At 39.3% G+C, this 15511-nt stretch overlaps 1 protein-coding gene across 2 annotated transcripts; it reads left to right on the forward strand.

Annotated features, from left to right (window-relative positions):
• Positions 1 to 1735: 1735 nt before the first annotated feature.
• Positions 1736 to 15067, forward strand: ptgr2 (prostaglandin reductase 2). Of its 2 annotated transcripts, none has more exons than XM_053509696.1 (9): positions 1736 to 1932; positions 2021 to 2139; positions 8115 to 8306; positions 8398 to 8568; positions 8651 to 8860; positions 12905 to 13026; positions 13235 to 13322; positions 13434 to 13473; positions 13560 to 15067. In XM_053509696.1, exons 1-9 carry the CDS (start codon positions 1893 to 1895, stop codon positions 13622 to 13624), a joined length of 1047 nt encoding a protein of 348 aa, XP_053365671.1. In that variant the 5' UTR covers positions 1736 to 1892; the 3' UTR covers positions 13625 to 15067. The 2 variants fall into 2 exon arrangements, with proteins under 2 accessions (XP_053365671.1, XP_053365672.1); XM_053509697.1 differs by having other exon boundaries at positions 1738 to 1932; positions 2025 to 2139.
• The last annotated feature ends 444 nt before the right edge of the window (positions 15068 to 15511 follow it).

Raw genomic sequence — 15511 nt, forward strand, 5'->3', positions numbered from 1 at the left:
TCTCAAAAGCTCTTACAAGCCAGCCATATATTGACATACTGGTCAATGGCCACTGTCTTTGAAACATCCATCAGGTAATTGTTTACTACACTGGAGATGAAGCTATATAATCTGCTGGATCCAGAGATATCTGACCTAAATAACGCGCACCAGCCCCTCCTGGCGTAAATACGCAGCGACCAATAAAAGGCGGAAAATGAAGTCACGTGATCTGTTCACGGCGTCTAAGAACATTCACTGACTCTTAAGTACTTAAGGGTTTAATAGCTGTAGTACTTCACGCGACTGGTTGGGTGTGTATTTGAGTTAGACTTTTCACCATTTGCTTAAACACACACACACACACACCCGGAAAGTGCAGTAATAACCTAAGTGGTTGATTTCACATTGGCACATACGCATTTACTGCCTAAACAGGATCATAAACATATAAGCTTTACTCTCTCTCTCTCTCTCTCTCTCTCTCTCTCTCTATATATATATATATATATATATATATATATATATATATATATATACTTAGAAAGAGATACAGAAAGTGAATATATAAGTACAGTATATAAAGCTTTTATATTATATAAATTTGGGGCAGCACTGTGGGGTAGTGGTTAGCACTATCACCTTGCACCTCCAAGGCGCGGTATGTATGGAGTTTGCATGTTCTCCCAGTGCTTTGTGGGTTTTCTTCTGGTACCCTGGTTTCCTCCCACATCCCAAAGACATGCAGGACTTCCCATATTGCCTGTAGTGTCACTGTAGTGGCATGTAAGTGTGCAGATGTGTGTGTGTGTGTGTGTGCCCTGCGATTGGCACCCTGTTTACCGGTACCCCGCCTTGTGCCCTAAGTCACCTGGGATAGGCTCCAGGCCCCCCGCAAACCTGTATACAGGATAAAGTGGTATAAACTATGAGATGATATATAACATTTAAAAGCTTTAGTACACCCGTTTCCAGTCCCTGAGTTCAATTTGTCCAGTTGATTTTAATACACCCGTTTTAACTTAGAAAGGGCTGGCTTAAACCTGTTCTTTATTGCACATTTCATAAGAGCTATTTCAAAACATAACATTTAGTTTCCTTTGTATAATGTATAATTCTAAATTGTTTTATAAATATAATATGTGATTTTAAAAGTGCTGCACGGTGGAGTAGTGGATAGCACTGTCGCCTTGCACCTCCAGGGTCCGGGTTTGATTTATGGCCAGGCTCGATTCCCATCTCTGTGTGCATGGAGTTTGCATGTTCCCCCCAGTGCTTGGGCTAATTGACATTCCCAAATTGCCTATAGTGTGTGTATATATGTATGTGTGTGTGCCCTGCGATGGATTGGAACCCTGTCCAGGGTGTACCCTGCCTCGTGCCCTAAGTCTCCTGGGATAGGCTCCAGGTCCCTGCGACCCTGAATATAGGATAAAGTGGTATAAAAAATTTGTGTTTCAGTGAATAAGTGATTAAAAAATAAATAAATAAAAAGTGTTCCCGAACTTTTATTTTGAAATATCTTCTTTACCACGACCGGAAGTCAATTCCGGTACATTGGATATTCTTACCGTGCTTCTAAAACTTAAACATTTTTTATTTTATTTTACAAAATAGAACGCAGTCCTGGTGCGGATCCACATGTGAAAAACTGCGTAGTATGCCATTATTATTCTGGTTTAAAATGTTGTTAAAGGGAAATCACGTCAAGTCGCATGGCTTTGTGGGCGCCTTTACTTCAGGGTGCGTCCCAAATCGGTTGTTTGTAGACTAAATAGTGACATGGGCAGCTTTAGTGGATGAGACATATGTAGCGTGTAGAGTTTGGACACACCCGAGATTTATAAACGTATCGTTGAGATTACGTAATGCTGACATTAACTCCTCGCTCTTTTGAGTGATTTGTTATTAAGATGTTAACAGTGCAAAGGGTTGTCTTATCCTCCCGGCCAGGTAAAGACATTTTATTTCTGTATACTTTGTTTTTACACAAAGATAATCATGCCAATAACTTTTAATATTTCATTTTGTTTGTGCAAAGGCAGAAATGGCCATCCCTCTCCTGATAACTTCCGCGTGGAGGAGACGAGTTTGTCCACTGAGCTGAAACAGGGAGAAGTCCTGGTCAGGACCTTGTACCTGTCTGTTGATCCTTACATGGTAGAGTTTATTCATAATGACATTTAATCCACTATATGAATTATTGTTGCTTTAAATCAGGGGTGTTTATTTTTAAAGACAGGCAGATAACACAGGAATGTTCACCTAAATATTATTTATGACTTATGCAAAATAAAATAATAAAGTATTGTATTTACAACATGGGTGATATATGCTTGGCAGGTTTTCTCTGGGTACTTCGGTTTCCTCTCACAGTCCAAAGACATGCAGATTATTGGAGTTACCAAAATAGCCTGCAGTGTGTGATTAACAATCGTGCATCAGCCCCTTAAGTAACTGCTACAGAAACGACGTATATATGGAGAGGGTGGGAAGTATCTGTCACCTGATGTGCTCGATGGCACGTGGATGCACCAAAACACCAAAAAAAAAAAATACAAATCAGATGAGTTTTTAAGTATGTACATATAGAAAAAGTATCAAAAGTTATGCACATACTGGCTGTGGCATTTATTTATTTTTTTCGACATAATCTTCTTGCTCTTTAATACCCTTTGTCCATCTGTCAGCATGCTTTTATATTTCCTTACAACTCATGTAAGAGCATAAACACATTTGTGAACAAATTTGAAGTGATATTCTAAGGATGGTGAAAGCTTCTTAAAGAGAATCATTACTGGTGACGAGACGTGAACTCATGAGAGAAAACGGCAGAATATGGAACAGAAACATCCTGAACTGCCGACCAAGAATTTCTTTACAGAATTGCTTCAGCTTACTGATATTTTTAAGAGATCTAATGCGAACTTCTCCATCGAGATCGTTCCACAGCATCTCTATCGGGTTGAGGTCTGGGCTCTGACTGGACCGCTCCAAACAGCTGATTTTGTGTCTCTGAAACCATTCTGTAGTAGATTTACTTTAGTGTTTAGTGTTATTGTCTTTCTGCATCACCTCACAGCTTCAGCTTGAGCTCTGAGGCAGCCACCCTGACAACCTATAATGTAGCATGCATTGATAAACTTGGGAATTCATCTTCCACTCCACAATGGCAGGAGTCCAGGTTCAGATACAGCAAAGCAGCCTAAAATCATGATGCTTCCTCCACCATATTTGAGTTTTGTGCCAGATATGACATATATGGATATGCTATCCATCTTCATTTCATCTGTTTGCAAGACATTTTTCCAGTACTATTGTGCCTGTTCAGTGTTTTGTGTATGGTTGACTCATGACCAGAGATGCTATCCAGCTCCAGTGACGCTTTCAAAACTTTAGCTTTTATTTCATTCAGCATTCTGTGGTAGGCCTTTATGGTGATCTTGGCTGGAGAGAGTATGCACACTAGAGAGTAGTCACAATACCAAATCTATTCCATTTATTGACAATAGTGTGGACTGATAGTATATACACTTTTGGAGATTAGGCATTAACACTTTCCAGCTGCTTGCAAACTGCAGGTTTTCTGAGATCTCTTTTCTGTGAGGCATCAGCTGATTGTTGAATTGAGTTAGCTCTAAACCACACCTCATGTTCATGTCATTGGTTGGACTCAATTTTGACTCCAATTGGTGTTAAGTGACATCAGATGCCTAGTGTTTTACTTACTTTTTCCAACATCACTTTGTACAGTACCAGTGAAAGGTTTGGACACAATGTCCTTTTCTATATTTTAGAACAATAGATGGATTTTAAAACTATGAAATAACATGGTATTAGGTAATTAAGTAACAGCAACAGTCTTGTTATTTTAACACATGAAGGTCAGCTGTTCTGGGATAGTTCCTGCAAGACCAGTATTGTCAAGTGCGTTTCCAAAGCCCACCATGCACCACGATGAAACTGGCTCTCATAAAGACCATCCCAGGAAAGCAGGACCAAAGCTTACCTCTGCTGCAGAGATGTTCATTTAGAGTTACCAGCCACAAAAGGCACCAATTAACAGCACGTCAGATTAAAGGTTTTACGACGGCTTACAGAGCATAAGTAGCAGACACTTCCCAATATCATCTGTTACAAGGAGATTACTGCATATTTTGGATGCCTTCAGCATTGTTTTACAAGGTAGAAAGAAAGAAAAATCAGGGTAGACCATGGAATTAGAAGGTGTGTCCAGAGTTTTGACTAGTAAAACAGCCTGTGCATCATCTTTCTATTCTTGGTAGACAGAAGTGGAACCCAGCATGGTCCTCTGCTTTTGTGGCCCATCTGCCTCAGGGTTCGAATTATTGTGCATTTTGAGTTGCTTTTTAACTCACCACAGTTGTACAGAGTGGTTATCTGAGATTTTGTAGCCTTTCTGTCAGCTCAAACCAGTGTGGCCATTCTTTGTTGACTTCTCTTTAACAAGACTTCTCCATCTGCACAACTCACAAGCTCAATTTATAGCTCTATTCTGAGTACATTCTAGTGTCTGTTTGTTGTGTGAAAATCACAGAACAGCAGTTATAGAAATTCTTATACAAGCCCCCCTGGCAACAACAATAATGCCAAACCTTTTTTTCTCTCCATCCTGATGTCTGATGTGAGCATTACCCTAAGCTGGTGGCTTATAACTGCGTGATTTGTTTCATTGCATTGTACCATAAAACTGGCTGATTAGATAATTGTATGAATGAGTAGGTGTGCATGTGTTTCAAGTATAGTGCTCAGTGAGTATTGCTCATGCCAGAATAGTGTTCGCTGGCAGCAGTTTCTCAGCCCAGGTCTCAGTTTCTTGAACATTTATTTCAATGCCTGTGATTTTTTTCATAATGTTTCATAACAGTTAATGGCTTCATTACTACTATAATTTCTTGACATACGAGGCACATTCATTTGCATGCCAATTTGCTTTTTTTATATGGTCATGGCTAAATATCATTTAGTAAATTAATATGCATGCTTATTAAGAGGAAATAAAAGGCATGCAATATTGCTTTGAAATTAGCATGGCATTCCTGGGTTAAATAGTACAACATGTGTCTAGAACCTGCTTTTTTAAGCAAATGCTCAAAAAGCCATTAGAAGGTATCATTTGTTATCATAATAATTTGCATAAGAAAAACTGTGTAGTCATCAGATCATCTCAACCAGATGTGCTTCTTGAATGTCCCTTTTTCTTAAAAAATGGGCATTAGTATGGAGTTAACAGCCTCCACTCTTCTGGAAAGGCTTTCTACTAGGTCGTGGAGCGAGCCTGCAAGAATGTGCTCATTCAGAAACAAGGGCGTTAATGAGGTCAGGCACTGATGTTGGATAAGGAGGCCTGCAGTGCAGTCAGTGTCCCTATTCATCCTGCAGGTTTTAAGTGTGGTCAGGAAAATCTTTTTGGTCATAATGCATTGTCATGCTGGAGCTTGTTTGGGCCTCAGAAGGAACATTCATTTTTAGATATTTGTGAACTTTAACCTTTTGGAGAAGGCTTACATATGGGTAGGATGCCAAGGTGTCCAAAAACATTTGGTCCTATAGTGTTATTGCAAAATAAATTCAAAATAGTTTATATGAACAATGCTGTCGTTTCTATCAAGACCGTGAACAAAAGTAGAAGTCAGGAAGTAGACATAGAGGAAACTGTTACAGATAGAATACCACACTTTTCTTCTTTGTAAATAGAGACAAAAATGGAGTTTAAAATAAAGAACAAAGAAGTATGGGAGTGGCTGATCAGTATTTTGGTCACTGGCAACAATGGCCCGCACATGGTTTACATACTGGTGGTGAGGTTAATGAACCCGTGCTTTCATGTTTTCATCGTGTATAAACAGGAGGTTAGATGTGAGTTAAAGAGACGTAATATCTCCAGTCATGTGCAATACTATGGTGGAACGTGCAATTTTTCTTTCTGTCTCGGGGAACCACCATAACTGGGCAAAGTGCAATTTAAAACATTTAAAACATTTAGAATATTATTGTAAATGCCTGTCATTCACTCTCTGTATGTATACATATATTCATTGAGTCCAAACATATTACTTAGTCAACTGTGTTTACTTATTGTTTAAATATATATTTATGTAAATATTTTTTACTACACAGATGTCCATATTTTATAGCCAGATTGTATAGTATACATTTATACTGTTAGTATTTGTTATTTTATTTCCCCTATTTTTCTATCTTATTTTACTTTATTCTGTTGTTTCTTAATTTTTAACTTTGTACTGTCCACTTGCTGCCATGGCAAAACAAATTTCACACTTGTGGGACTAATAAAGGTTTATCTTATCTTATCTTATCTTCTCTTATTAAATGCAGGATAGTCACTTACAGCTGATCAAAGAATTTTTGAAAGAAAAAGTTTTTTTTTTGTCATTTAAAAGGTCATCAAATCTATTGAAAAAGTCTGCCCAGCCCGCACACTCTAATATTTCAGTTGCATCGTTTTGATTGGCTTATGCAATTTCACTTATTTTATTTCCATTCAGAGTCACATTCGTTTCTCTCCAGGATCTTGTATTAATGATAAGAGAGTCAGACCACTGTGTAAAGCCTTTTCCAGCACCCAAAGATTCTCAATGGGTTAAGGTCTGGACTCTCTGTGAAAATGATGTCTCATGCTTCCTGAACCACTCTTTTACAACTTGAGCCAGATGAATCCTGGCATTGTCATCTTTGGAATATGCCTGTGGTCATTCCAAGATGACCTCATTTCTTAGGCTACATAATGTTTTTGAACCTAGACCTGACCCACTGAAGCAACCCCAGATCATAACGCTGCCTCCACAAGCTTGTACGGTAGGCAGTAGGCATGATGGGTGAATTACTTCATCCGACTCTCCTCTTACCCTGATGCGCTCATCACTCAGGGTACATCTGGACTCATCAGACCACATGACCTGTCCGATGCTCCACAGTCCTATCTTTATGCCTAGCAAATTAAAGACTGAAGATTTTCTTAAGGCTACACAGCTGGCTTCCGAGTTGCGCAGTGGTAAAGTGCTTGCCCTATCATCGAATCGAGTTCGATTCCCGGGTGATACTGTAACCTCTCGCAGTCGGAGGTCTAGAGAGAGCTGATTTGCTGAGCTCTCTCAGAGGGTAGGGATAAGAGGTACTTAGTGCTCACACAATAATCACAGCTCTACCGCCAATCAGGGGTGTCTGTGAAGGAGCGGATAGCGCTGTCCTCCGAGTGTGTTACACCGCCCCCAACTGTGCATGAGCGAGCAGTTCAAAAAGATGCAGTCGGCTGGTGTCACATGGTTCGTAGGAAACACGCGATAGTCTTCGGCGCTTACGACTAAGTGGTAGTAGTAGCCTTAATGTGGGGGCCCCCTAGTGAATGGGAGGAATTGGACACGATTAAATTAGGGAGAAAACCTGCTGTTTATTCCCAATCCCTCAAGTTCTTTTGACATTCTACGTGTGGAATTGCTCTTACCTTCACTATTAAACATATCTGTGGGTTCTACTCTTGTTTTTTGTAAGATATGAGTTTATGATATGTCATAAATATGTCAGGGTTAATATATAGCAATCAGCCATTACATTAAACTCCAAAACATTACGCCCAATATTGTGTAGGTCCCCTTGGGCTGCCGAAGCAAGCTCCCCAGGGCCTCAGTCCGCCAGACCTCTGGGGTGTGCTGTGGTGTCTGGCACGGGGACATTAGCGGCGGATCCTTTGGGTACTGTGGGTTGTGGGGTGGGGCCTCTATGGATCAGACTTGTTTGTCCAGTGCATTCCATGGACGCTCAGTCAAATTGAGAGCTGGGGAATTTGGAGACTGGATCAACAACTTGCATCTCTTTGCCTGCTAAGCCCCATATATGGCAGGCTGTTATGTATTGGGTCTTCTGATGCATTTCTTTTGTGGCCAGCATTAACCTTTTTCACCAATGTGTGTTACAATGTGTGTTTCTGTGGGACCAGTTTACTGGTATATATTTCTTGATAATCAATGTTATTCAGTTTTTTTTACTGTTGTGCCTGATGGGTGTATGTCATGGCAAATAAAATATGCCATGAAAATACGCTGGGTTTTATTACTACAGTAACTACAGTGGATTATTTTCGTTCACTTGTCCAGCGTTGTCGTATGAATGACGATACGGGTGCTGATTATCTTCTACCTTGGAGACTGGAAGAGTCTATCGATGGAGGTGGGGTCGGCGTGGTGGAGGCCAGTAAGAACGCACACCTGGCCGTCGGTGACATTGTCACCTCCTTCAACTGGCATTGGCAAACCCATGATGTGATTCATGGTAACTGTGTACAGAAGGTATTTCTTAGTGTCAGTACATGCATTAGGAGACTTCTGCATATTTCATGTGAGATTGCGTGATGCATTTAGATTTTTTTGTCCTATGTAGGTTGACCCCAGGATGGTTGATGGCCACTTGTCATATGCTCTGGGTGCAGTAGGCATGCCTGGACTCACTGCTCTGCTTGGCGTGAGAGAGAAAGGACATGTAACCCCGGGAGCTGGACAGACCATGGTGGTCAGTGGAGCATCTGGAGCTTGTGGGTCTCTCGCTGGACAGGTAATTTTCATGACCTATTTTTGGCCTTTTAATGTGTTAATCTGTTGACATGTACTGTGTGAATGTAGTGTTGTGCTCTCAGATTGGCAGATTGGATGGCTGTGAAAGAGTGGTTGGAATTTGTGGATCAGACGAGAAGTGCCAGATTCTAGTTTCGCAGCTCGGTTTCACAGCAGCCGTGAATTACAAGAAGGAGGACATCTCAGGAGCACTGAGGGACAGTTGTCCCAATGGAGTGGACATCTACTTTGACAACGTTGGAGGTCCTATTAGTGACACAGTCATATCACAGGTGAGCCTGTCTATTCTTTAAGTTCCACATGGTTGTCATTTCATTATTTACTTTGTTATATAATAATATGTTATATGTAAACCACACATATCTGACACCAGAGTTTTTCAGAACTCAAACATCTGATGTTATTAGAGCCCAGTGTAACTGTAACTTCTGCCTTCGATGAAAACTTCGTTTAAAGTGTTGATGATGGCAGTGATGATGCTTAGACAGCAATAATGAATCACACCTTGCAAGTTCTTTCTATGGATACTTCATTTTAAAGTCACAAAAAATAATTAAACAAATTGATCAGATGGATTTTTTTAAAATAAATATCCATCGTATTTCTTTATAATAATTCCCTTCAGAATAGAAAGATAAAATGGTTTTAAATTGGAATGAATATTGGGTACTCAACAAAACCCTTTTTTTTGTTTTTTTCCCGATTTTCTCCCTAACCTAGTCGTGTCCAATTCCTCCCGGTCACTAAAGGGCTCCCACATTTAGGCTACTACTACCACTCAGTCAGGAGTGGCAAAAACTATTACATGTTTCTTCTGAACCACGTGACGCCAGCCAAAAGAATCATGACTGGTGTTAGACGAAAGAAGGAGCCGGAGGAGGATGGCTACTGTCTAGGACAACTTTTACGCACCCACACACGCACACACACACTAACGGAATCACTCCTCTAAACAGAATCATCTGCAGCGCTGCAACAGCCTTTTAAACTTTTTTTCCCTTAATGGGGGCTGTTGTTGTAGCACAGTTACCAAAGAACAGTCACTACACCTGGACACAAAATAAGACAATGCACGCACACACACACCCACACAAACACACACACACACACGCGGTCACAATGTTGTAGTAAACAGTACACCAGTGCATGGATGTTGACTATACGAGTGACATGCGCACACTGAGACTGAGCATGGGAGATGAATACCCACAATCCCACTGCACACGAGAGAGAAGAAATATTGGCTTGGTTGTGATCACATGACTTGATAAAGCGTATATGTGTATGTACTACACATATATAGAACGCGTATATCAAGAACGCGCTCGTTTAACAAGTTACATTTTATTAATAATTTTTTGCTCGTCTTGCAAAACACTCACAGACCAAGTCACTTACAATCCAAGGTTTCCTTGTGTGTGTGAGTGTGTGTGTGTATATATATATACACACACACACACAAAATAGACCATATAGCCAAAAGTATGTGGACACCTAATCATTTACATCTGATTGAGAATGCTAGTAGTCAGATTCCAAAACCAAGTTTATTATAGATAGACACCTGGTTCGATCCCCGGGTGATATTTAATTGATCTTTTTTTGGTCGATTAAATTAATTTCATGGTTGCCTCCGTTTTTTGATTCAGAATCGTTTCACACTTATTAAATAAATTCTTCAGACAACCTGAAATTGTTAAATAGTCAAAATTGACAAATTTTTAAAAATATACCATAACATTTGCAGGAAGTACCCCTGATCTTCCCCTACTGCACACATTTTGCAAAAGTACTGCATCTTCTTTGGTATTACACTAATCATCAAGGGTATTGATAATTAGTGTAATACCGCCACCTACTGGATGGAAATGTGGAGCATAAGAATGTGGGGGGGGGGGAGTATTGCTTTGTCTGACACATGACATTTAAATAATCAAGTCACACAATTTGAATAGCATTTTTATGTTATTAAATACTTTCATTAGTTTTAATGCCTGCACGAAATACAGCTGCTTTAAACAAATCAGACAGTAAACAGTACTATTGAATCATATAGACCCAAAAAAATCTCAATGGCCAGAATCGATTAGTCAGTCTAGCTATGATTCGCAACTTTAGTGTCCATTCAGTTTAAAGAGGATTTGTGAGCTTGGGCAATAAAATTTGAAATTGACAATAAAACCTGGCTCGCAGTAAGCATTCCAACTCATCCCGTTGTTCACTGGGGTTCGGTTCAGGGCTTTGTGCAAGCTATGGTTCGTCTACAGTACACAAAACTCCTTAAACCATGTTTTGATGGAGCTTAATTTGTGCATTGTCATGCTGGAACGGGAAAGGGCCCAAACTTCCCCAAACTGTTGCCACAAAGTTGGAAGCATACAAATGTTTTTGTATGCTGTAGCATTAACACCACACTTCTCTGGAACAAAGAGGCTTTGCCCACATCCTGAAAAATGCTCCAGACCTGTTGGCACTATGTATTACACTAGTAAGCATTCCCCTGGCATCTGCCTGACCCAGACAGTCAAGTGTGATTCATCATACTTAAGAATGTTTTTACTGCTCCAGACTCCATTAGTGGCATGTGTTACGCAATTCCAGCCAACATCTAGCGTTGCACTCGTTTGCAGCTTCACGACCAAGGAAACCTTTTTCATGAAGCTCTCCATGCACAGTTCTTGTACAGATGTTGCTTTCAAAAGCAGTTTAGAGCTCTGTAGTTAGTGATTTGAAACAGGGTAGGCTTTTCTTTGTGTATGTATGTACACTCTGAACTTGCCCAATTTCTAATTCAAGATGAACTTTCCAACAAAATGAACTTCTCCTCTGCAGCAAAGGTACATTTTGGTCTTGCTTTCCTTGGATGGTCTTCATGAAAGCTAGTTTCAGCATGAGTCCATCATGGTTTTGCGAATGCCCTTGACAATGCTGTTCTTGCAAGAACTATTCCAGAACAGCTGACCTTAAAGTCTTAAAATAACAACTGACTGTTCAGTATTGTTCTACAATGTAAAAAATAAGTCCTTGAATTAGAAGGTGGGTCCAAACTTTTGACTGGTAATGGTTACAGTTTAAATGACTTTATTTATTTATCTTTACTGTGGGTTGATACTGTATAGTAGGGTAAAAATTTTACAAACTGCAAAGGTAGCACCCTAAAGCAGTGCTGTGTTTTAAGTCTCTGAATTCGTTAGTATGACCCAGTTGATTGTTAGTGCTGCCTATAGAAATTGCATGGCTGTAAGCCTAATTATTAAGATTACTCATATGATAGTAATGCCTAATGCAAGCCAGATAGACAGTATTTAGGGAGTTTTTACACTTGCTTCATTTTAATATTCCAAGTAGTCCAAGTTTCAGATGCATGAGCATTTTTTGGACATATATGGACAAAAAATTTACTCAGGCCACTTGATTTAGTAACAAATCAAGTTGACCCCAAAAAAGAATGCCGAGACCTTCACATGGCAATGTGATCACATTGGCATCACTTTTTGTGATCAACCTCATATATTTATTCATTCATTCATTCTTTCACCTGCTATACCGCTTATCCTGTACAGGGGCACAGGGGACCTGGACTCTATCCCAGGAGACTTGGTGCATGAGGCGTTGTACACTCAGTACAGGGTGCAAACTCATCGCAGGACACAAAAACAACATACTACAGCAATTTGGGAAGTTAGCCTAATCTGCATGTCTTTAGACCTGAGTGCCCAGAGGAAACCCACCAAGCACGTGTAACCTTCACGCGCACATGTTCGATTTCCGAAGCGGGAATCGAACCCTGGCCCTGAAGGAACAAGGCAACAGTGCTAGCCTCTAAGACACCATGTAGGTTTTCTCTTACATAACAGAACCACAGCTCAAATGACTTTCTTTGTCGATGTGTGGTCCTACAATCAGGTCAGCAGTCTTGGGTATCAGCACACAATGGCAGATAAGCTAATAGAGCCACTGTGGCACTAGCGAATACGCTGTAAACCTCAAGTTATTAAGCAACAGTAACAATAGCATTGTATTAGTCACAGAAGTAGTATTAATAGTATACAGTATGTCTGGAATATTTGTAGTGTATGCATGTATGTTATCTACCCCAAGTATTTGTATGACCTAAACAGTGATGGCAGTTCTATGGGATGAAGCAAGGGTCAAGTTTGATGCCGGACCACCGAAAACGCATCTTGAATTTTGCTTAACACTTTTGCGACCACGTGTACAGTAATGTATGTGTCACTTATAGGAAATGTCTGGTTTTTTTTTTACACCAGTAGTAATGAGGAACTTTTTCTTATTTTTAATTATTTGCATTGTAGATGAACAGCGGCAGTCACGTGATCTTGTGTGGGCAGATCTCTCAGTATAATAAAGACCTGCCCTACCCACCTCCGCTGAGCGAGGAGACTCAAGAAGCTCTGCGCCGCAAAAACATCACCAGGTACAAACTCGGCTTCTCACCCAGTGAATCTTAATTACGGCTTTCGAACCAAGTAGTATCTTTGTCATTTAAGCAAAAAATGTTTTGTAATGGTCAGTGATAGGTCCTTCTATCAAATAATAGTATTCATACAGTAGTCTGTACTGTTTTGGATGTTTGTGCTCCATTTTATAGCAACTTGGAGGGTGTTTGCTTTATTTACATTTAGGGACAGATTTATGGTTCTGAATTACATGGATAAACATAAAGAAGGCCTGGAAGAGCTGAGTCACTGGGTGAAGACTGGCCAAATGAAAGTAAGAAGGCTGACTTTGTAAAGTAAAATTTATTGCTGGCAAATATTTATACACACAAGTATGTGTATGTTCTGCGAAAATGATTCCGTCTGCTTTTCAATTTGATCCCAGGTGTTAGAAACCGTAGCAAATGGAATAGAAAACATGGGTGGTAAGATCCTAATCAGATCTGATTAATAGCCTCTTTACTTTGTGAATGTTGCCTTCTTATTGAACTTTTTGCAACTTGTATTGCAGTGGCTTTTTGCTCCATGATGACTGGAGGCAACGTCGGGAAACAAATTGTTAAAATCTCAGACTGAGCAACACATCAACAGCAGAGTGTGCTGTCCTATCAACCCCCCTAACAAAAGAAGCAGTGTGGTTTTAATTACTTTCACTTGTAATTATAATATAGTATAGTGTACATGTGTACAGGAAGTGTTAAATTATATTAATATATGCTATCTTAGGTTTGTAAACCTGTGATATGTGCCTAAACAGCCTAAAAAGGTAGATTGTGATTTTTCTTTTTCTAATGACGTCTAATACTTTTCATGACGTGGGACTGTATGCTGGATGTTGTCTTGACTATGGTTCACATACAGGTCATGTCTTCTTGAAGAGCAATTGAGTCTTTCTGCCTGGAAAACACATCACTAAAAAGTTGTTTTTTTCCCCCGGATCATAGTAAATGGCTGTTTATACTGTACCTCAAGGGTACCTTTTATGAATTGACTGGATTTACAGCAATTACCATGGCTAAGTTATGGCACATAATTTACAGTACTACAAGTATTTAAAAGTATACACCTTATAAATTTGTATATAACCAGTGCCTTTGCTGGGAAAGTTTCATGCAGCTGTAATGCCAAAATCACATGGACACATCTTCTAATTTCATGGTCTTCTGATTTTAATTTCTTTTACCACTGTAAAACAATGCTGAAGGCATCCAAAATATGCAATAATCTACTTTAAACAGTTGATGTTGAGATGTGTCTGCTTTTTATGCTCTGTAAATCCTTCTTAAGATGTGCTGTTAATTAGTGCTTTCTGAGGCTTGTGACTATAAATGAACTTCTCCTCTGCAGCAGAGGTGCAGTATGTTTTGGGCTTTCTTTCCTGGAATGGTCTTCAAAAGATCCATTTTCATTATGGTGTATGAAAGGATTTGCAAATGAACTTGACAATACTGTTCTTACAAGAACAATTCCAGAACAGCTGATCCTTAAAATAACAACTGACAATGCAATGAATTCAAACTTGTGGGCTTTTTTTTTTTGGTTTATTTTGTCAGAAAGGTAATATGTCTAAGGACAAATGATCTTTTAACATCACTTGCATTCTGATTGAGCAGGGAGCACTACAACTTGCTCACCTACAGTACTAGTGTGTCAATTTCCCACTAGTGAGCAGTGGTCTAGCACTCAAGGAAGTTCAGATTTGTACCACATACAAAGAAAATGGTCATAAACAACAGTGATAAAAACAATAAAAATCAATATGCATAAAGTAAATATAAAAGTATATTATTTCAAACCTTGTTTTTTTTTTCAAGTAATGTCGCTTCACCATAACTGTTTAATTAACATAAATTGAGATACATATTGTAATGAACCCAAAATCCAAAACAGTTGCAACCCTTCACATTGTTGAGAGATAATCCAGAGCAGCCTAATATTAACATCTTCACATTCCTAAAACAAGAGTTTCTTAACTGACCTGCAGGTAATTAAATGCAAATCAACAAAACAACCACAGAATTTTTTTACAGCATCTATGGGAAGCACACTAAAAAAACATTTTGTGAATTACACATTAAAACATACAACGAACACGAACTCTGTCTACCTTTAGTTACTTCTGTACAACAGGACTGTTGTGCAATGGTTGTGTTGCTTGGATTGTTTTCCTAGTCAAGCTGGGAATTGCAAAATGAGAAGCTTAAAAAAACTAAAATCATATTCCGTGAGTCTACACTTGAATAAGCTATAGTGTATTCACACACTCGTGATTGTCTTTTCCTGCAAATTGATCCCACACAGTTTTTCCTCATACTTGTTTACTAAAACAGTGGTCTCCTGCCGGTGCAATACAATAAATAAAGCATATAGTACTGTACTATGTAAATGTAATAAAAGTCAGTTTGTTCTTAGTTTGTCTAATATACAATTTTACGAGGTTACACTCAGTTTTACTTCGACTGC

Source organism: Clarias gariepinus, chromosome 13 (genome assembly GCF_024256425.1).
Source record: "Clarias gariepinus isolate MV-2021 ecotype Netherlands chromosome 13, CGAR_prim_01v2, whole genome shotgun sequence".
Classification (NCBI taxonomy): domain Eukaryota; kingdom Metazoa; phylum Chordata; class Actinopteri; order Siluriformes; family Clariidae; genus Clarias; species Clarias gariepinus.

What these genes read in the sequence shown, in the direction of transcription:
- ptgr2 (XM_053509696.1), top strand. Translation starts at nt 1,893, where the DNA reads ATGTTAACAGTGCAAAGGGTTGTCTTATCCTCCCGGCCAG. An exon ending in TGTCTTATCCTCCCGGCCAG is followed by an intron (nt 1,933 to 2,020) that starts GTAAAGACATTT and finishes GTTTGTGCAAAG; the next exon opens with GCAGAAATGGCCATCCCTCT. An exon ending in TGTCTGTTGATCCTTACATG is followed by an intron (nt 2,140 to 8,114) that starts GTAGAGTTTATT and finishes TCACTTGTCCAG; the next exon opens with CGTTGTCGTATGAATGACGA.